The 21,330-nt window shown below is 41.5% G+C and overlaps 1 protein-coding gene across 5 annotated transcripts in view; it reads left to right on the forward strand.

Annotated features, from left to right (window-relative positions):
• raver2 (ribonucleoprotein, PTB-binding 2) overlaps positions 1-21,330 on the forward strand; it is a 79,600-nt gene that overhangs the window by 20,822 nt on the left and 37,448 nt on the right. For all 5 annotated transcript variants that reach the window (XR_009769032.1, XM_061683476.1, XM_061683473.1 and 2 more), the window contains exon 2: positions 5,694-5,760. Coding sequence is in view for 4 of the 5 variants with exons in the window: in XM_061683476.1 (XP_061539460.1) it covers positions 5,694-5,760 (67 nt within the window). In the remaining variant the exon portion in view is untranslated. The remainder of the gene's footprint in view (positions 1-5,693; positions 5,761-21,330) is intronic.

The following is a 21,330-nucleotide window of genomic DNA, read 5'->3' on the forward strand; positions in this document are numbered from 1 at the left end:
CTCATTGACTGCCAGCCATTCCCTGAGCAGGGAACCCCCAGACTGCTAGGCATTTTCGAGCAATTTCCATCATTTTTCAAGCCCCACAGAATATTGTGTACTATGACTATGTAAAACCAAAGCCACCAAACGAAAGAGCAGACTCTCTTCTTTCATCAGAGAAAAAGGTTTGTCTCTAGTTTATACCATTGTTTAGTAATCAGCAGTCAGATATAGGCTAGTTTCAGGCAAATCTGTTTCTGAAGGAAAAAGAACTGAGAAAATAGCCTTTTGGTGAAAGCAAACAAATCAAGCAGAACAATGAATTTGACACCAGTATTTTTGTTTTTTTCTTTGGTGAAAATCTCAAACATCTGAACATAAAACAACACTGAGAAAGTACTTTTGACGGAACAATAATTTATTTACAAGTATAACTATGGACATAATTTACATTAGACAAAAATGCATGGACCAATGGGGCTCCCACACTGTCTTCCTCGTAATTCTCCTCCTCCACCGTTTGCTCAATACTCCAGGTTTTTAGTACCTTGCGCATAAAATCTAGCAAGGTTTTACCCACATCTAGGGTTGGACATCGAGAATCAAGAACCGAATGGAATCGGTACTAATGTTCCGGTTCTCCCGGAACCGTTCAAATTAAAAAAATTTCAGTTCCCAGTTTCGATGCCAAGTCCTCCAGCCGCGAAGAAGTGGCGAAAAGCAACGAAGAATCGGCGAAAACCAACGAAGAAGAACATGCTCGATGACGTGTTTTGTGCCCAACGGAAGCGGCGGTTAACAAAAGTGTGTCTTAATTTTGTTAAAATGAATGACCAGTCGCCTTAGTACAACACTTGGACTAAGATTATATTGTGCAAAGGAGCCTTTCACGATGTGTAGCGTCTGACGCGCTCTGAGCCTCAGCCTACATCGACTAGAGCTTCAGTGAAGTCAACTCTGTCAACTGGGTGAGTGTCAACAATAAAATATGTCTATGCCAACATTGAGACAGCTAACAAGGTAAACGGTTGCTTGCACTTTTGCACTGCTGATTTTCAGCGTTTATTGTAGTCTTCAAACCAACGTAAGCGCCGATGACAAAAAAAAAAAAAAGGCTTAACATTGGGATAAAACCAGCGTAGCAATTTAACAGCACAATGAATTGGGACAAAATTCACATAAACATTGTCTCACAGTATCACAAACACTAACCTTGTGCCTCATCGGTGGGTAGGAAAAGGAATCAGCGTTTTATAGCATTTGGTTCCATCCATTAAATAAATAAAACGGTGCCGTGTCAAGTTACTTTTCGTGCCAAAATGACTAGTTCCGGTGCGTACCCTTCAAAATAAAAGGCTACCATCTTAAAACAAGAAGTCAAGTTAAAACTTACACATATAAACCATTTGACGTGATGAAGGGGAAGCTATATAACATCAATGCTATATTTAGCTTTTAGCTGAAACATTAATTACTGAATATTAAGTCAATTGGGTTAGTTCCACACAAATTGACTTTTAGTTCATAGGTTTGATATTGATACTGGTAATAAAGAACCTCGAGTCAAATGTTCATTTTACTCTATGCTGCGGGCTGCTAAGAAAATGGATGTTCATAATTTGGACACCCTTTATTTATACCATGCAAACTTTTTTGACCCAGCCCCCTGAAAGAATCTGAATCAAGAATCGTTTGGAACCGGAATCGCTCAAATTCAAATGATGCCCAACCCTACCCACATCTGGATTTTATTCTTGTGAATATGATCTTGTGTGTTTGCCATTGTTCTTGAAACCAGTCCATACTTCTGCTCGAAGCACAACCTGTGCGGTTTAAAAACATTACCATTACTATAAAAATACATTGTTGAAATTCCTGTAGTCTGACGTGGAGGAAAAAAACAACGCTTTCAATTCCCTTTTTTGTTTGCGCTGCGTACTGGAATTGGAGTCGAACATCTGCTGGATGCATCAACTGTATGTTTTAAAAAATACATACGATTACTAGAGAATACTTTCTATTGATGACGTGTTTTGCAAGGGTAAAAAAAAGCATTACTTTTCTTCGTTGCAATCCCAAAAGATGTTCGACTCGCGGATGTTGCGTTACTGCAGAATGGACGAGCTGGAAATGGAAAATTCAAATCAGTACTGGCAACACTTTACATTATAATGTGAACTAGTGGGACTAAATTATGTTGATGTAACAAGGATTGAAGGAGAGGAGAATGGGCAATTGTTTGATCGCGAAATGTAGCTAATCCTAGCTGCAAACGTGTTACCTTCGTCTCCATTATCATCCGGAGGATCTCAGGATGAAGGTCAGCTGCTACCAGGCCCGACATTAACGGTGGACTGGGGCCACTACGCCGGTGTCTTGAGCCACCACCTACGTATTGACCCGGGTAAATGCAGAGGGTTACGTCAGGAAGGGCATCTGGCTTAAAACCTAATAAATATGAGGGTTTCTCCAAAGAATTCTATACAGGATCAGTCGTGGCCCGGGTTAACGTCAACCACCAGTACCGTTAACCTTCAGGGCTCCTGAGGAAATTCAGCTACTGTGGGTCCAAGATGAAGGAGAGGTGGAAAGTGGGTTCTTAGGCAGAAAGAGGGAAAAAACAGAGCCTAGAACTGAATGTGGGGACTTTGAATGTTGGGACTATGACAGGAAAAGCCAGGGATTTGGTTGACATGATGATTAGGAGAAAGATTGATATATTGTGTGTCCAGGAGAGCAGGTGCAAAGGCAGTAAGGCTAGAAGTTTAGGGGCAGGGTTCAAATTATTTTACCATGGTGTAGGGGTTATTTTAAAGAAAGAGTTAGCTAAGAATGTCTTGGAGGTGAAAAGTGTATCAGATTGAGTGATGAGGTTGAAACCTTAAATTGAGGGTGTTATTTATGATGTGATTAGTCGTTATTCCCCACAGGTAGGCTGTGACCAAGAAGTGAAAGAGAAATTCTGGAAGGAGCTAGACGAAGTAGTTCTGAGCATCCCGGAGAGAGAGAGAGAGTCGTGATTGCTGCAGATTGTAATGGACAGGTTGGTGAAGGAAACAGGGGTGATGAAGAAGTGATGGGTAAGTTCAGCATCCAGGAAAGGAACTTCGAGGGACAGATGGTGGTAGACTTTGCAAAAAGGATGAAAATGGCTTTAGTGAACACTTTTTTTTCCAGAAGAGGCAGGGACATAGGGTGACCTACAAGAGCGGAGGTAGAAGCACGCAGGTGGATTACATTTTGTGCAGACGATGTAATCTGAAGGAGGTTACTGACTGTAAGGTAGTGGTGGAGGAGAGTGTGGCTAGACAGCATAGGATGGTGGTGTGTAAGAGGACTCTGGTGGTGGGGAGGAAGATTAAAAAGACAAAGGCACGGCAAAGAACAATGTGGTGGAAGCTGAGAAAGAAAGAGTGTTGTGCGGCTTTTCGAGAAGAGCTGAGACAGGCTCTTGGTGGACAGTAGGAGCTTCCAGAAGACTGGACGACTAACAGCAGCAGACTATGAGGACTTCATGAGTAGCATGAATTTGTTAATGTCATGATCTGTTTTGACTGACTTTTTTTTTTAAGTTGGTGTCATTTTTTGTGTGTTTTCTCACTTACTAACTAAAAGGCTGTGAATTTCAAAATAAGAGCCAGTAAATAAAAAAAGTATTACATGTTCAAATAAAGTGCTTAACTTCAGAATAATTCTTTGAAAAAATACTTTGTTTTGATCATATGGGTAGAAGCATAATCAATTATAAAAATGCATTATACAGAAGCTTTTTTCCAGAATTTTGAGGTAAACTTTGGGGGTGTGCATTATACTTGGGTGCACATTATACACGAGAAATTACGGTAATTAAAAAAACACAAGTTTATAATCTTGTTATAAAGGTACAATTTTATCAGAATACTAGGGGGCACTACCTAAAATATTATGTCAAAAAAGGGGCGAAGAAAAGGACATGAAGAAGAATGTAGTTTCATGTCGAGTAAATGCTAGCTGTGTGCTGATTGATTGGTAAATAAAGTGAATAAAAAAAGAAATACAGTACAAGACTGATTCTTGAGAACACTACACTAAACCATACTGTAATGTACAGGAAGCCCAGGCAGCGCACGGCCGGCCTGTCGTGTAACTGATTGCATGACCGCTCACAAAGCTAGCTGCTAAGGCAAACGAAAGCAAGCATACGTGACGTCAAGCCGCGCGATTCCCACTAGGCAATATGGATTAGTTTTTTTTTTGTTGTTGCAATAATTAATATCCTTATTGCTAGGTTAAATTTTGGTGTCGTTTCTGTGTATGTTAACAGTTGTTCTTGGAATGTATACCTTATTTAGCTGTCACATTTATTGTTGATTTATGTTTTACAGTTTTTTTAATGAGCATTATATAATGTGTTAACTGTAGTTTTTTTACATAAATATTTCTTCTGCATCGTAAAACAAATGTAGATGCAGTATTTGCCTGACTAGCTTCTAAGAGTTAAATTTGTGTGTTGCAAAGAAGGTGATGACAAAATCTGAAGCGCCCTAAAACGCAGTTGTGTGTTGGGTTGGGAGAGGAAAATGAGCAGGTGTCGTAGTGTCTTGTGTGCTGAGGTTCTAGCTATCAACTGTCTGAACCCCTCTCATCTACCGTATGTTGTCGCTTAAGCACAAAGCAAGCTAACATATGTGAGAAGTTTCTTACATTTTTAAAATCCAAATTGATGAGTTCCTGAAGGGCTAAAGTTAATCAAACATTGTGTAAAAGTGTGCCTTTATTATATTGATTTATTGTAATTTATTTATGTTTGAACAGAAACCTTGCTAAATTAATCTTGTTTTAGAAATTTTTGACTGTATTTGTCAGTGAACACTGACTTGAAAGATCATCTCGCAATTTAATTTTTTCTGTCAGCACTCTGATTTTCAAGGGTCAGTGAGCTGGTCTGTGTGGGCTGCCTTACATGGCCATTCTTGATATGGAACATGCCTGCTGTTTTGCTGTGAGTGGGCTGGATTGTGGTTACTGGGCTTGAAAAAAGAGAAACGTATTAGAAAGCTCCCAAATGGAGTAAAGCGATTTGTTTGTAAATTATATCATACATATCACTGTAAATGTTTTGTTCATTAAAGCAGCTGTGTCACTCCCCCCCCCCCCCCCCCCCCCCCAATGTTGCAGAGTTCATTTATTTCTCTCTGATTTTGAAGTGAAACCCAGCAACACCATGTCAATCAGCCAACTATACAAGAGCTTGGGTTTCAGTGTGTGACAACACAGAAGATTATTAAAAAACAATTGCAACAACTACCATATGTTTCTAATGGTCATTTTGTGTTTGTTGCTCTACTACTACCTGCAATACATCTATCTGTAGGAAGAATATAACATATTGTTGTATTAGTTTAGTGAAGGACTGCTGTGATAATGAAATGGAATAGCAACCTTCAATTTAGTTTTTTACTATAATTACAATTACAGTTCAAAGACCATGTCAAAGGTTTCCACACTAGGTGCAAAACCCTATTAGCAAGATTTAGAAAATGTTAATACATTTTAGCCAGCTGTATTCATTGGCAGCTTTAACCAGTACTTTTTTAACTTTCCTTATCCTTATCCAGAGCTTTTTTTTTTTTTTTTTTTTTCAAATTCCTAATTATATTTTCATTGAAAACTATTATTTTTTTGGCTTGGCTCATGATGTTGTGGCTAATGTTTCCTCTCTCTTGTTTCAGGAGGTCCATGAAGTCCTGAAAGAGTATGAACTTAAGTACTGCTTTGTTGATCGCAATAAAGGCACAGGTAAAACTCACACACAATGTACTCATATATTTATTACTTGCAAACATATTCTGTATATTTACAACTTACAGCGCATTCACAGAACAAAATTATTAGCGCAGGAATTTTACATTGCTCCCATTCAATGTATTAAAATATTTAAGATTAGCTGTACACAAACGTACAAAAAAAAAAAAAGAATTTTGACAGGCCTTTGTTTGCATTATTTTTTTTTTTTGCCGCTTTTATTGAAACAAAAAAACAAAGTATTCAATCCATAATCTTGTTGAGTCTATGTATAGTATACATTGCTGCCAAAATTGTATTGATGATTTTTAGTTAATCAGCAGGGTGTGATCAAGCTCAGTTTTAAAGCGAGTGTGGTTGCCAACTTCCCAATTTGTTGCTATATTTTAGGGCTGCACAATTGATCGAATTTTAATTGTGATCGCGATTTTGGCTGCCACGATAAAATGAGCCTGATCGTCTGCAATGTTTTACGTTCAAAATGCGGGCACTGCTGCATATGAAAAGTCCTTCATTTGCATGAGTGGCCGCAACCTACTCAGCCAGCCACTAGGGACAAATGCATGGTTAAGGCTTCATTGAGCTCCGGCACTGCCAGCTTCAAAATAAAAGCCTAAAATAGCATTGATGTCCAAGGTAGTAATATATGCAGCTTTTATTTTGAAGTTGGACCTCTCAGCACCTTGGCGAAGAGGTGGCATGTCAAGGTAAGACACTATTAAAGATCGTTGTGGTGGCTGCCTTGACTTAAACTTTTCGGCTGGCCTGACCGCAATGCATTGACTGGACACATCTCCATGACTCTCACTTATAGTCACAAAACCTATGGGAATGACTGAGAGAAAAAAGTTGGGCCATTTCTCTATTGCTGCTATGAAGAAAGAAAAATATTCTTTCAGTATAGATTGCATTAAAATGTCAATTTCAAACATAAATATGTCATTATGTTTTATTATCAAAGAGGATTGCATGCCTGTGAGACAGAAAATGAACATTAAGTCAAAAGGAGCTGAGTTCGCTTACTATCACACAAATCCATCCTATTAGTATATTGTAATTTAGTTCTAAAAAAGAATTCACTAAATCAAAGTAACACTTCTTACTGGGTTTTCCCCGTTTCCTCTAATGCGATTACACACGCATGAACGCACACAAACCCCTTACCCTTAAAAAGAGTTTTCCTTTGCAGGGAATTCTTAGAGCTACTATTTTTAGTCAGCACAGCTCAGCACCACCACGACAACACTTATAATAGGAGACATATAAACATCTGAGATGTCGTCACAATGCCTAATGAATCACAGCAGCTCATTGGGCCGAACTGCTGGTTCGGCCCAGGCACTGCTGGTGCTGGTTTGTTCTTTGGTTTTTGGGAGTCTGCTCTTCTTCAGTTCATGATTATTATTTTTATTTGCCTAAAAAACAACTTCTTAACCTGAATTTGCTTTTGTTTCTTTTCCCCTCTTGTTGCACTTAAATGAAGCACCACTCACTTCAACTCAAGGACCTTTGGAGCAGAAAACATTTGAGAACATCCTTGGGTCTCTGTGGCTCCTTACACACTGGCCGTCTCAGATATATTTCTTTCCACCTTTTTCCATGCTCAATGTCCTGTGTGTACGGTACCGATGCGGGATAGGGGAATTACGTTGACTCAGACATTTGTCAGCGACTGACAATAGTATCACAGGCGTAACCGAGGTAGAACATTGCCAGTTGCTACCAGAGTTCAACAGTCAACACTTACTGCCCACGTTGCTTGGTGTTGAAAGCATTTGTCGCTTTCGCACCGACGTCTCCACACATCTCATTATCATAATGGGACATGTCGCAACTGCTTTGTGAACGTGCACTTCGGCGAGTTCTGTTAGACTGGCCGATCTGAATAAATCCCGACTCAATTGCTATACCTCTGTTGCAGCAATTTAGCAGGAATGCAGTGTGAAAGTGGTTTGTATGAGAATGAGAAAATTGGAGGGTTCTGTCATGAGCCTCTGGGTAAAAATATGATAGGCAAAAGAGTATCTAGGTAATATTGTCATGAATTTGTAAGTGCTCCTAAACCCCTACATTATAGCAAGAATGTGGTTTTGCTACAATAAGCTCACCAAAATAAGCGCTTCACTTTCTACATATTGAGTAGTTTTCCACTTTTGCGGAATGTCACATGACCAACGCTGAACACGCAATAGCTGACTTCCTGTGTAAAACGAGGACTGATTACATGATTGTTTGAAGCTGAACTAAAATGTTGTTTTGTTTATGGCTGCTGTCTTCGGACAAAAGTTGAATACATCCATCCATCCATCCATCCATTTGCTCTACCGCTTATCCTCACTAGGGTCGCGGGCTGCTGGAGCAACCCTCAACCGGTACACCCTGAACTGTTTGCCAGACAATCGCAGGGCAGATAGAAACCAAGAACCATTCGCACTCACATTCACACCATGGGGAATTTAGAGTCTTCAATCAACCTACCGCGCTTGTTTTTGGGATGTGGGAGGAAACCAGAGTGCCCGGAGAAAACCCACACAGGCACGGGGAGAAGATGCAAACTCCACACAGGTGGGGCTGGGATTTGAACCCTGGTCCCCAGAACTGTGAGGCAGATGTGTTAATCAGTCGGACACCGTGATTTTGATTCAAAATCTGAACAAATCAATATTTTACTGATATAAATCTTCAACAACTTCAGAGGCTCCGCTCTATATTGCTGATTGTTTGTATTGTGTGTAGAGAAATATTATTAAATATAATTTCCATTATCAGTTATATTGTGTTTTATACTAGTTTTATTGTTTTTGTACCATCACAGCTCAATAAAATATCAAGGACAATGTAAATTGCCTTTTGTGAAATGTGATGTTTTTACACCTAACATTTTAGGAATATCAAATGCCCTGTAATGTTGGTGTACAGTATGAATACAGCATGTACAACCCCAATTCCAATGAAGTTGGGACGTTGTGTAAAACATAAATAAAAAAAGAATACAATGATTTACAAATCATGTTCAACCTATATTTAATTGAATACACTACAAAGACAATATATTTAATGTTCAAACTGATAAACTTTATTGTTTTTAGCAAATAATGATAAACTTAGAATTTTATGGCTGCAACACGTTCCAAAAAAGCTGGGACAGGGTCATGTTTACCACTCTGTTACATCACCTTTTCTTTTAACAACATTCAATAAACGTTTGGGAACTGAGGACACAAATTTCTGAAGCTTTGTAAGTGGAATTCTTTCCCATTCTGGCTTGACGTACAGCTTCAGCTGTTCAACAGTCCGAGGTCTCTGTTGTTGTATTTTACGCTTCATAATGCGCCACACATTTTCAATGGGAGACGGGTCTGGACTGCAGGCAGGCTAGTCTAGTACCCGCACTCTTTTACTACGAAGCCACGATGTTGCAACACGTGCAGAATGAGGTTTGGCATTGCCTTGCTGAAATAAGCAGGGGCGTCCAGGAAAAAGACGTTGCTTGGATGGCAGCATATGTTTCTCTTCTTTCAGCATTAATGGTGCCTTCACAGATGTGTAAGTTAACCATTCAATTGGCACTAACACAGCCCCATACCATCACAGATGCTGGCTTTTGAACTTTGCGTCCATAGCAGTCCGGATGGTTCTTTTCCTCTTTGGCCCGGAGGACAAGACGTCCACAATTTCCAAAAACTATTTGAAATGTGGACTTGTCGGACCACAGAACACTTTTCCACTTTGCATCAGTCCATCTTAGATGAGCTCGGCGAGCCCAGAGAAGCCGGCGGTGTTTCTGGGTGTTGTTGATAAATGGATTTTGCTTTGCATAGTAGAATTTCAAGTTGCACTTACGGATGTAGCGCCGAACTATATTTACTGACATTGGTTTTCTGAAGTGTTCCTGAGCCCATGTGGTGATATCCTTTCCACATTGATGTCGGTTTTATGATGCAGTGCCGCCTGAGGGATCGAAGGTCACGGTAATTCAATGTTGGTTTTTGGCCTTGCCGCTTACATGCAGTGATTTCTCCAAATTCTCTAAATCTTTTGATGATATTATGGACCGTAGATGATGAAATCCCTGAATTCCTTGCAATTGTACATTGAGGAACATTGTCCTTAAACTGTTCGACAATATTCTCTCGCACTTGTTCACAAAGAGGTGAACCTCGCCCCATCTTTGCTTGTGAGTTAATGATTATTTGCTAAAACAATAACGTTTATCAGTTTGAACATTAAATATCTTGTCTTTGTAGTGTATTCAATTAAATATAGGTTGAACATTATTATTGCAAATCATTGTATTCTGTTTTGATTTATGTTTAACACAAAGTCCCAACTTCATTAGAATTGGGGTTGTAGTTGTTGTTCCTTTTCCCCTTTGGGCGCTTGGTTTGGTCAGGGAAGAACTTTTTCTATTAGCATGCACACCAGCAACCCAAATGAGGATAAGCGGTAAAGAAAATCTATGGATGGACAGACGGATGGATGCAATGTAAATACATTTTACTGTTGTGGTTTAGATGTGACAATGGAAACACTGCTGACAAGAAGGTATTCAATTGTAATGACATCATTCCTCTTGAGGACACTGCATGCACTATGTGTGCTTATGAGAGTGTTTGAGACTGTTTTATAATTGGTGTGAAGTACACACACAATCCTCAGCAGCAACAACTGAAATGAAGTGTTTTCTATAACTGGCAATGAGTCTTTCTCCTCTGTTGAGATATTTTGGCCCACGCTTCCTTGCAGAATAGTTTGAATTCAGGTTTTTGGAGCATGAACGGCCTTTTTAAGGTCATGCCACTGCATTTTAATTTTATTCAATTATGGAATTTGACTAGGCCACTCCAAAACCTTCATTTTGTTTTTTTAAGCCATTCAGAAGTTGACATACTGGTGTGTTTTGGATCATTATCCTGCTGCAGAACTGAAGTGCGCTTCAGCTTGAGGTCACAAACTGATGGCTGAATCCCTTCAGGATTTTCTGTTAGAGACCAAAATTCATGCTTCCATCAATCACAGCACGCTTCCCAGGTCCTGAAGGAGCAAAAGCAGCCCAAGACCATCACACGATGATGTTCTTTTTCTAAAATGCTGTGTTACGTTTATGCTAGATGTGACGAGACACACACCTTCCAAAAAGCTCAACTTTCATCTCATCAGTCCATATGATATTTTTCCAAATGTCTTGGTAATCATTCAATGTTTTTTTTTGCAGAAGTAAGATGATCCTTAATGTTCTTTGTCCTTAACTGAGGCAAGGGAGGCCTGCAGTTCTTTAGAAGTCATGCCATGTTTTCTTCATGTGAGCATAATGGTTCTCCCTATTGTTCGATGGAATCCTAAAGCTTCAGAAATTGCCTTTATAACCCTTTCCAGGCTGATGTCAATTACTTTATTTCTCGACTGTTCTGGAATTTCTTTGGATCATGTCATTTTGTTGCAGCTTTTCTAGATCTTTTGTCTGACTTGATTTTGTCAGGATGGATTCTGGATTTCTTGATTGAACAGGTATGGAGGTAATCAGGTTTGGGTGTGATCAGTGAAAATTATTCATACGGCAAGATTTTATGGCAGTTGTCTGACAGAGTGTAATCGTGAAAGATCAAATTTGTCTTGTAGTCTGATCCAGGCATTAGGTTATGTGTCTGTCTAGTATTGATGGTTGTCTGTCTAAAATTTATGAGCGCTGTGATTAACTGCCGACAATTCCAGTCCACGCCCGCTTCTCGCCCAAAGTCAGCTGGCATTTTAATTATTTTTTTTAACAAATGTTATTTTTCTACCCTTCACAATGAGCATAAATCTCGTTTGTTTGACACTGCTTGCATTAAAACCAGTGAGCAAATCTTTACTCTCACTGAAATGTAGTTCTCACAGAAGCTTTGGCATGCTTCTTCACCTCATGACCATATCAGTTCAGTCGCCCTCTGCGGTTGGACTTATTAGGCCATCATGATGGGAGTGTTTATGACTGTCCTTTTTAAAGTGTCCTGTAGTGCACGTCAGTGCTAATGTGCATGTTTCAGCATGCCATGTCTGCATGTGTACGTATCCCCACGTTTCCATTTGTGGTTCTGCTCTAGGCTGTTGTGGCTGCTTAACAACACCCACTATCGTAATACACACACACACGACTATCAGTGGTACAACTGTTTTGTCTGCCATTTTCTTCCTTCAATGCTTTAATGCTTTTAGCTCACTGATTTTACATTGAAACTATCTTTACATGCACTATTTTTATATCCATCACCCAGTGTCTTAACTGCTACTGTTCTAATATTTGTTCGAATGTTTGTTCTTTCCACTCTTTTCACACCATAAGCAAATTGTCATACAATATGAGTTTGCTGGAAATTGCTGACCTGAATGTAGCTTTTTGTTTCAAATTGCTTTTTTGCTGGCAACCTTTCAGTGAAAATCCAGTCAATGTAATGTTCAGACTGCTGTGTGGAGCAAATGCACATCTAACCTTAATGTGTAATGAGTTTTAATTATTAATTTCTAATTATCGGCGGCACGGTGGGCGACTGGTTAGAGCGTCTGCCTCACAGTTCTGAGGACCGGGGTTCAATCCCCGCCCCCGCCTGTGTGGAGTTTGCCCCGTGCCTGCGTGGGTTTTCTCCGGGCACTGTGGTTTCCTCCCACATCCCAAAAACATGCATGGTAGGTTAATTGAGGACTCTAAATTGCCCGTTGTTGTGACTGTGAGTGTGAATGGTTGTTTGTTTATATGTGCCCTGTGATTGACTGGCAACCAGTTCAGGGTGTACCTCCTGTCCGATGATAGCTGTGATAGGCTCCAGCACTCCCGCAACCCTTGTGAGGATAAGCGGCTCAGAAAATGGATGGATTTCTAACTATCAAAGAGGTTAGCTAAGACTGATGGGAGAAGACAAGAATACAGGGAGAGGCACCGTAAGGTGGAGGTACAGTAGATGTGGCAAAGGCCAAACACGAGGTACAGTATCTGTTGACTTGTATGCCAGATTGCTGAGTAAAGAGGCAGAGAAGGATCTATACAGCCGTGGCAGGAAGAGAGCAAGAGATGGGAAGGATGTTATTCAGGATAGAGGATGGAAATGTTTTAACTGGTACCAGTGGTGAGTCTTTTGAGCGTTTTTTGACAATTCGTTGGATTTTCCATGTGGCAGCACCAACGAAGCAGGAGGATGGGAGGATTGTTTCGTGTTCTGTCGGGCTGGAGGGCGGGGGGGATGGGGGTCAGTATATGCAAGATAGGGCATCAGGTTTGCTGTTGCGGGATCCAGGTAGGAAGGAGAGGCTAAAATGAAATCGGCTCAAGAAGAGGGCCCAGCGAGCTTGTCGGGGGTTAAGACGGTTGGTGGAACTGAGGTAAGCAAGGTTCTTGTGATCAGTCCAGATGATAAACGGTATTTCAGTCCCATCCAGCCAGTGCCTCCAATGCCCAAACGATGGCTAGCAGGTCTCGGTTGCCAACGTCGTAATTCCTCTCGGCAGGGGACAAGCGACGGGAGAAAAAGGCACACTGATGAAGTTTCTGGGAAGTGGGGTCTCGCTGCGAGAGGACGGCCCCTGTCCCAGTGTCTCCCTCCACCACGAACTGGAGGGAGGGGTCAGGGTGGCATAGGATGGGAGCACTGGTGAAAAGGGTTTTGAGTTGGTCGAAAGCTTGGGATGCTGCTGGGGTCCACTGAAAGGGGGAGCTGGTGGTTGTAAGGCTGGTGAGGGGGATTGCGACCTTGCTGTAATTGCAGATGAAGTGGTGGTAGAAGTTGCGAATCCGAGGAAACGTAGTTCGTTGTGGGTGGTAGGAATGGGCCAGTCAATGATTGCTTAAATTTTGGCAGGTTCTGGTTCCAATTGTCCCTTGCCAATGATGTAGCCTAGGAAATGTACGGAGGTGAGGTGAAATTAGCATTTGTCGGGTTTGACGTACAGACGGTTTTCGAGGAGGCGCTGGAGGACTTAGTGGACATGACTGCGGTGTTCTTCGGGGGAAAGGGAGAAAATGAGGATGTCGTCCAAGTAAACAAAAACAAACCGTTTTAACATATCACGGAGGACGTCATTGATGAAGGCTTGGAAGACTGTTGGTTAATCCGAACGGCATGACTAAGTATTAGATGTGTCCACGGGGGATATTAAAAGCGGTCTTCCATTCATCCCCCTCTTGGATACGGATGAGGTGGTAGGCATAGGTAGGTCCAATTTGGTGAATACCAGGGCATCACATAGGGGTTCAACATAGGGGTTCAAATGACGGGTCGATGAGGGGTAGAGGTGATTTATTTTTTACGGTGATGTCATTGAGTCCATGGTAGGCTCTGCAGGGGCGGAGAGTGGTATCTTTTTTCTTGACAAAGAAAAAAACGGCCCTTACCGGAGACGAGGAATCGAATCACTGGAGTACCGGGGAGGAGTTGTGCCATAACGCGGTCGACTATTTAGCTGCTTTGCCGCGGAGGAGGTTAGTGACAAACGCGACCTTGGATTGTTCGGTGGGATAACTGTACGGTTGTAGGTTGAAAACTAGGGAGCAATTAAGCAGGAATTGACTACATGCACCTATGTCCCCGGAGTAGGTGTCAGGCGGAGGGAGATGGGGTTCTTTGTACGGGGGGGCGGGGTGGCTCGGAGGCTGCGGGCTCGGAAGGATTTCTTACGGGAGTAAGGTCGGATTGCATTTTCGAAGACAGGAGGGAGACTTGTTGAGTGAGGGAATGTAAGGAGGCCATGATCTCTTGCAGAGCCTTGTCCTGTCTCCCGATACGGGCACTTTAGGGGGTGAGTGCATGTTGTAATGCCTCCGGGGTTTCTGGGTCCATAATGGCCAGTGTATTCTGTCACGAGTAGTATTAGACTGGACCCAAGAGCAGGCGAAGGCTGAGTGGTAGTGATGAAAAGTTTACTGAAGAAGGGGAAGGGAGATCGGGATGTGCTGGCGGGTTGTTGAGGCAGAGAACGTGTGGCAGGCGGCGACGAGGACAGGCAGCTGGTTTGGTGGCAGAAATCCACTTGGCGAGGAACACTGAGGACAAGGAGAAACACGGAGGTCAGAAAGATGACAAGGAATTATATAGCTTACTTGTAACTGGAAAGCCGTTGTACCGCAGGAGAACTTCAATACACTGGCGAGGATTTCCGGGGTCAGGCAGGCTTAAATGCAGGTGGTAACAAGGGGTGATTGGTGGCAGGTGCATGGCCGAAGAAGTGCTGGAAAGAGAGCGGCGAGGGGAGAGAGAGAGAGAGGGCGTAAAGCGCCACCCAAACTCCAACAACAGTTCTGCATGTCACAGCTCATGACAGCTTGCTCCAAAATCAACTAATGAATTAGAAAAGAGAGAGGCAAAAGAAAATAACACCTCAACCAGAATTTCCCCATGTTATTGTGGAAGAAGGCTCTTCTTGATATACGTTATCATGTTTATTTAGTGTTTTATTTATTTAAAATAGTGGGTTTTCACTTATTTTTACATTTCACATTTATTTCATTTGTTAAGTATAGTTTAATTTGGGGGCTTAACGGATTCATTGAATTTCCATTCATTTCAACGGGATACATTACCTCGGGAGAAGAACGTTTCAGGTTACAAACCAATTAAGTTCGTAACCCGAGGTTCCACTGTATTTGCCTTGAGAGTGTTGTTGGAGACGTACATACAGTAGAAAGGTCAGAAGTGTCTTTGTAGATCTAGAGCGGGTGTCTTTAAACGGCGGTTCAGGTCACGACCAAGTCAAGTCTTATGCGGACCCAAGGTCAATTGCTCTTAAATAAATTTAAAGTATGTGTATTGCCACGTGGCTCTTTTTTTCCTCACATAGGCCCCTGTCACAGACTGTGGACGCAACTATGTTCAGTACTATTGTAGGCCTTGTTGTAATCACGTGACCATAACGAGCCAGTCAAACTGTTTGTTTACCGGAAGAGATTTGTGGGATTGAAGACACAGCATGGGTTCTTCTGAAGTTCGGAAAGTTGACTAAGAAAAGAGAGTTTTTAAAAATGAATGACAGACCAGCATGTTTCCATTCTTACGCAAGCCATCTTATAACCGTTGTCTCATATGTTTTGAATAAAAAAAAGTGGGAACATTAAGCAGCACTTCCAAATGAAACAAATTCTTCGCCCAGAAAGATGCACTTTACTCTGATGCCAGAACTAGCAAGATAACCGAACTGAAAGGCCAGTACAGCAGAGCTACACGACTTTTACAACCCAAAAAATAATAAATGATTGTTCTGGATAGGGTGGATTTTGGGACAACATAAACAAGCATTTAGCGCCGTTTCGGTCATAAATGAATGTGTCAGTGCAGCTGCCAAGACATTACTCAAGGGTAAACAAAATATTTTTTTTTTACTTGAAATCTGCATCTACCTGTTCTGCTTTACTTGAAAGTTAGGGTTCATTTGCATGTTCAGTGTTACTTGTAATTTAAGCCTGAAAAGCCTGTGCTGCTTTACATCAAATGTTTAACAGCTATTCTTTTTTGAGTAGCAGGCATCAAAATTCAGTTTGTCACTGAACTGTGCAATCCAGCCCGCTGGGTGAATTTAAAAGTGAAAAAAAATACAAAAAGACATTGTGGTGGAGGGGACTAAGGATAAGTTTGAGAATTATTATGCTCCTGTAAAAAATGAAGCGGGGCGGCACAGTGGACGACTGGTTAGAGCGTCAGCCTCACAGTTCTGAGGACCCGGGTTCGAGCCCCGGCCCCGCCTGTATGGAGTTTGCATGTTCTCCCCGTGCCTGCGTGGGTTTTCTCCGGGCACTCCGGTTTCCTCCCACATCCCAAAAACATGCATGAATTGGAGACTCTAAATTGCCCGTACGTGTGAATGTGAGTGCGGATGGTTGTTTGTTTGTATGTGCCCTGCGATTGGCTGGCAACCAGTTCAGGATGTGCCCCGCCTCCTGCGCGATGACAGCTGGGACAGGCGCCAGCACGCCCGCGACCCTGGTGAGGAGAAGCGGCTCAGAAAATGGATGGAAAAAATGAAGCGGTCATAATTCGTAGGTCTTCAGAAAATGATTAAATTCTAAAGTGTAATACTATATTTTTCAGTTCCAAATACCTGTGGCTTAAAGTTTTGTGCCTTAAAATACAATCACTGTGATCAGTTATTATGCACGCATTGTAGATGACAAACTGAAAATATTCTCAGTCTGAAGTTGTCTTGTAAAATGATTTCTTTTTTTTTTAATCCTTAAATATAAAGATTTGTCCAATGTATTTCATTTGTTTTGCATTCAAACAAAGGGAAAAATGTGTAATTTATTATTATCCGACTGGAACGGATAATCAAAACTGCTGAAAAGATGGTCGGTACCCCTACCCACGCTTGAGGACTTGCACGCTGCCAGAACTAAGACAAGAGCATGCAAAATCCTTTCGGGTCCTACACATCCTGGTCACCACCTCTTCCAGCTCCTTCCCTGAGGTAGGCGCTATCGATCAATGCAAACTAAAACAAGCAGACATTCCAACAGCTTCTTCCCTCTTGGCATTAACCTCTTAAACAGTTATAACTTACAATTCCATTGTAACATGCTGCCAATTTTGTCTTGTTGATTGTTGTCACATCTCTTTCGGGCCAATTATAGAAAACATTATTCGCGCACTCTGTAGTAGTCTCGCGACCCTGCACTACTTACATATCTGTTGTTGACCAACACTGGCCACTCATGTGCTTGAGCAGTATCTGCACCATTTGCACAATTGACATTGTCCCAGGTTATCGCACTGTTAGTCACTTTAAACTGCTCTAATTCCTAGAGGACTCAGCATCATTTTGCACAGTTATAAAAAAGAAAATAGAAAATTGTACCAGCATTACCACATTACTGGTAAAATTTTATTGCTCAGTTACTGTGTTTTTATGTCTCTCAAGTATTCTCTGTCAATTGACTGTCTTTTGTCGTACGAGAGCAGTTCCAACTACCGCAAACAAATTCCTTGTGTGTTTTTGACATATAATAAAGATGATTCTGATTCTGATTATATCAGGTATGGTAAGATTGTAGTGGTCCTGCCCCTTTGACATCAAATTAGGCTTTATGTGGCCCTTGAACTACAATCAGTTTGACACCCCACGTTTAATTTGCTGTCTCTGCTTCTAAGATTTGAATGAAAAGCTCAGACATGCCATGGACAGATACACAGATTTACATTTTCAGTCCCACATCGGAAGAAGAAGGTAGTTCACCAGCCTGTTCATGTGACACACCCACCCCACAGTGTGAGTGACTTGCCACAGCCCAGCACAAGTGCAGAGGTATGCATAGTCGTTGGAAAACACTATGGAACTGCGGCTGTGAGAGTACAATGGCGAGGGTGATCCTGGGAGTCCCAGCATTTGAATGGAACCCTTTGTCTTTGTCACTGCACTATTCACTGATGAAGACTGCACATCCCGGAAAAAAAAAAAATCACTGGTTTAACTTGTGTATTTGATGAAGGGTAGCTTCTAGCTTTTCTGTTCTCCTTTTGATTTTATCATTCAGTCATTTCCTCTGCTATTTAGCGTTACTGTTTTGTGATGTATAAACGTCTGTTCGATTTATAAGTTGTCGCTCTTAATAATATCGTGGATCCTTCCAAATACCTGTATATGTGTATATCTCTGTGTGTACATAAATATACTGAATATACAAGGCATGTCAGAAAAGTTCCATGACTGGGGTCTCAAAAGATATATTTCAAACCCAAAACTATACGTGCCATAAGCCAGAAGCGGCCATAGCCACACGACAAGTACCAGTCCTCCTGGATAAATCTTTTTCCCTCTCTCCTCCCTGCGCCGATGTGCAGCCGACAACTGTGAGGATAACAGCTTCTCTAACTGCTGTCGGGCTAGCAATGGGCCACAGAGCGGCAAATCTCACCTGGTTTGCCGCTGCCTTGCAACGCAGATGGCAAGACACTATAGCCCAATTAACACAAAACCCATTTACCTTCAGGGAAGATTTTTTCGAATTGTGGGCATAGTTTGATGGCTAATTGTACGCTGTACTATTAGTAATGGGTTCAGGTTAAAATAAATGAGGATGTGCCGAATGGCCACTGCTTGGTGTTTGTATAGTGGGGGAGGGCCTCATGCTAGAAAGTATACGCCTCAGCCCGCTGATGTCACGTCAAAAAATCGAGTAGAGTTTCAAGTTGCACTTACGGATGTAGCACTGAACTGTATTTACTGACATTGGTTTTCTGAAGTGTTCCTGAGCCCATGTGGCGATATCCTTTACACATTGATGTCGGTTTTTGATGCAGTGCCGCCTGAGGGATTGAAGGTCACGGTCATTGAATGTTGGTTTTCCGCCTTGCCGCTTACATGCAGTGATTTCTCCAGATTTTCTGAACCTTTTGATGATATTATGCACCGTAGACGAGGAAATCCTTAAATTCCTTGCATTTGTACGTTGAGGAACATTGTCCTTAAACTGTTCGACAATTTTCTCTCGCACTTGTTCACAAAGAGGTGAACCTCGCCCCATCTTTGCTTGAGAATGACTGAGCAATTCAGGGAAGCTCCTTTTATACCCAATCATGGCACCCACTTGTTCCCAATTAGCCTGTTCACCTGTGGGATGTTCCAAACAGGTGTTTGATGAGCATTCCTCAACTTTCTCAGTCTTTTTTGCCACCTGTCCCAGTTTTTTTGGAAGGTGTTGCAGCCATAAAATTCTAAGTTAATGATTATTTGCTAAAAACAATAAAGTTTATCAGTTTGAACATTAAATATCTTGTCTTTGTAGTGTATTCAATTAAATATAGGTTGAACATGATTTGCAAATCATTGTATTCTCTTTTTATTTATGTTTAACACAACGTCCCAACTTCATTGGAATTGGGGTTGTATTCTGTTTTTGCATCTTCGTAGCTCATCTCACCATCTCTGTGCAGTCACTGTATGCAACTACACAATAGGCCCATGCATCGTAGAGAGACAGTGTAATTGTACCTCTACTACTACTACTACTACTGCTTACTGTGAATAAATGGAAAACATTTTTAAGTGTGTATGAGGGATTTGCCATCCATGTAATTTATGGATCACATACTGTATCTGTTCTGGTTCATCCCAAATTTGTTCAATGGGGTTGAGGGCAGGTTTCTCAAGTTCTTGCATACTCATCTCCTGCGTGGGTGACTTCATGCACCTTGAACAAATGCTGGAGAAATTATTAGTTATTATTAAGATGTTTAGCTCAACTCTCATTTATTCATTATTATGAAATTATTTTTTAGGTGCATCTCAAGACTACTGAATATAAAAACCTGAGACAAGAGATTAAATTGTATGTATGGTAAACTACTCATTTTGCCGAAATGTTAATTTAGAAAACCAAAACAAATATGAAGGTTTCCAATAAGTGAAGGAATGTGATGGATATGGCTCCAAACTACATGTCTCTGCAGTGACTGATCGATGGCAATGGTGTGAACACAATCGAGAGAGTGGTGGTGATAAAGAGAAGCGTGTGGGAGGTCTGTCATTTTTGGAGACAAAGGGCTCCAAGGCTGAGAGGAGGAGAGGGTAGAGGAGGAGGAGAGGGTAGAGGAGGATACAGTTGATCTCAAGTGTTTACATGTGCACTTACTGCAGTGCTGAAGTAAGGCTGAGAGAAATACATACAGTAAATGTGCCGAAAAGGGAAACAGGATGAGGGTTTGCAATGTTAAGAAGCACCATTGAGCCTTATACAATAAGTATATCCTCATACTTTTGCAAGTGTTCTACCACAAAGGAGGTACCTACCCGGGGCTCAAAGTTGACTTTTTAGATCATCTATGCTTATTCGTAAAAAACGCAATCTGTGACTTTTCCTTGAGAAATCAGCGCTCAAAGTTAACTGGGCAAGTGCCCTAAAAATTTTTGCTTGCCCTGTTCGGTCAAGTGCACTCAAATGTTTGCTATACTTTGTCACGGTTCAATTTTATCATGGTATTAATCACACGGTACGCTAATTATTGCAATTTTGTGGGAAAGCTCACGGTATTGCAGGAAGGTTGACGGTACAGATGTGGCAAAGAGGTGAAAGCAGGTATACCGAAAAAACTATTTTTCTTGCTCGCCGTGTCCTTCTCAATAGGCTTTCATAGTTAATGTGCGTTTCCCCACAGGTTTTTGTGAAAAAGACATCTTCACATCGTATATTACCGTGCACTTCTATCCCCGTCCATCCAATGTTTACATTCGTATACAGTACCTCCAAAACGCTATTATTGCTGCAGCAATCGTGCAGATAATCATGCTATGCACACAATAACAAAACTGTCAATTAAGAAATTGTCTGTTCAATAATTTAACAGTATGTCTTTTTTTTTTTTTTTTGGGGAAGTTATCCATCCATCCATCCATTTTCTGAGCCGCTTCTCCTCACTAGGGTCGCGGGCGTGCTGGAGCCTATCCCAGCTGTCATCGGGCAGGAGGCGGGGTACACCCTGAACTGGTTGCCAGCCAATCGCAGGGCACATACAAACAGACAACCATTCGCACTCACATGCACACCTACGGGCAATTTAGAGTCTCCAATTGATGCATGTTTTTGGGATGTGGGAGGAAACCGGAGTGCCTGGA

This window comes from Phycodurus eques, chromosome 8, assembly GCF_024500275.1.
Source record: "Phycodurus eques isolate BA_2022a chromosome 8, UOR_Pequ_1.1, whole genome shotgun sequence".
Lineage (NCBI taxonomy): Eukaryota > Metazoa > Chordata > Actinopteri > Syngnathiformes > Syngnathidae > Phycodurus > Phycodurus eques.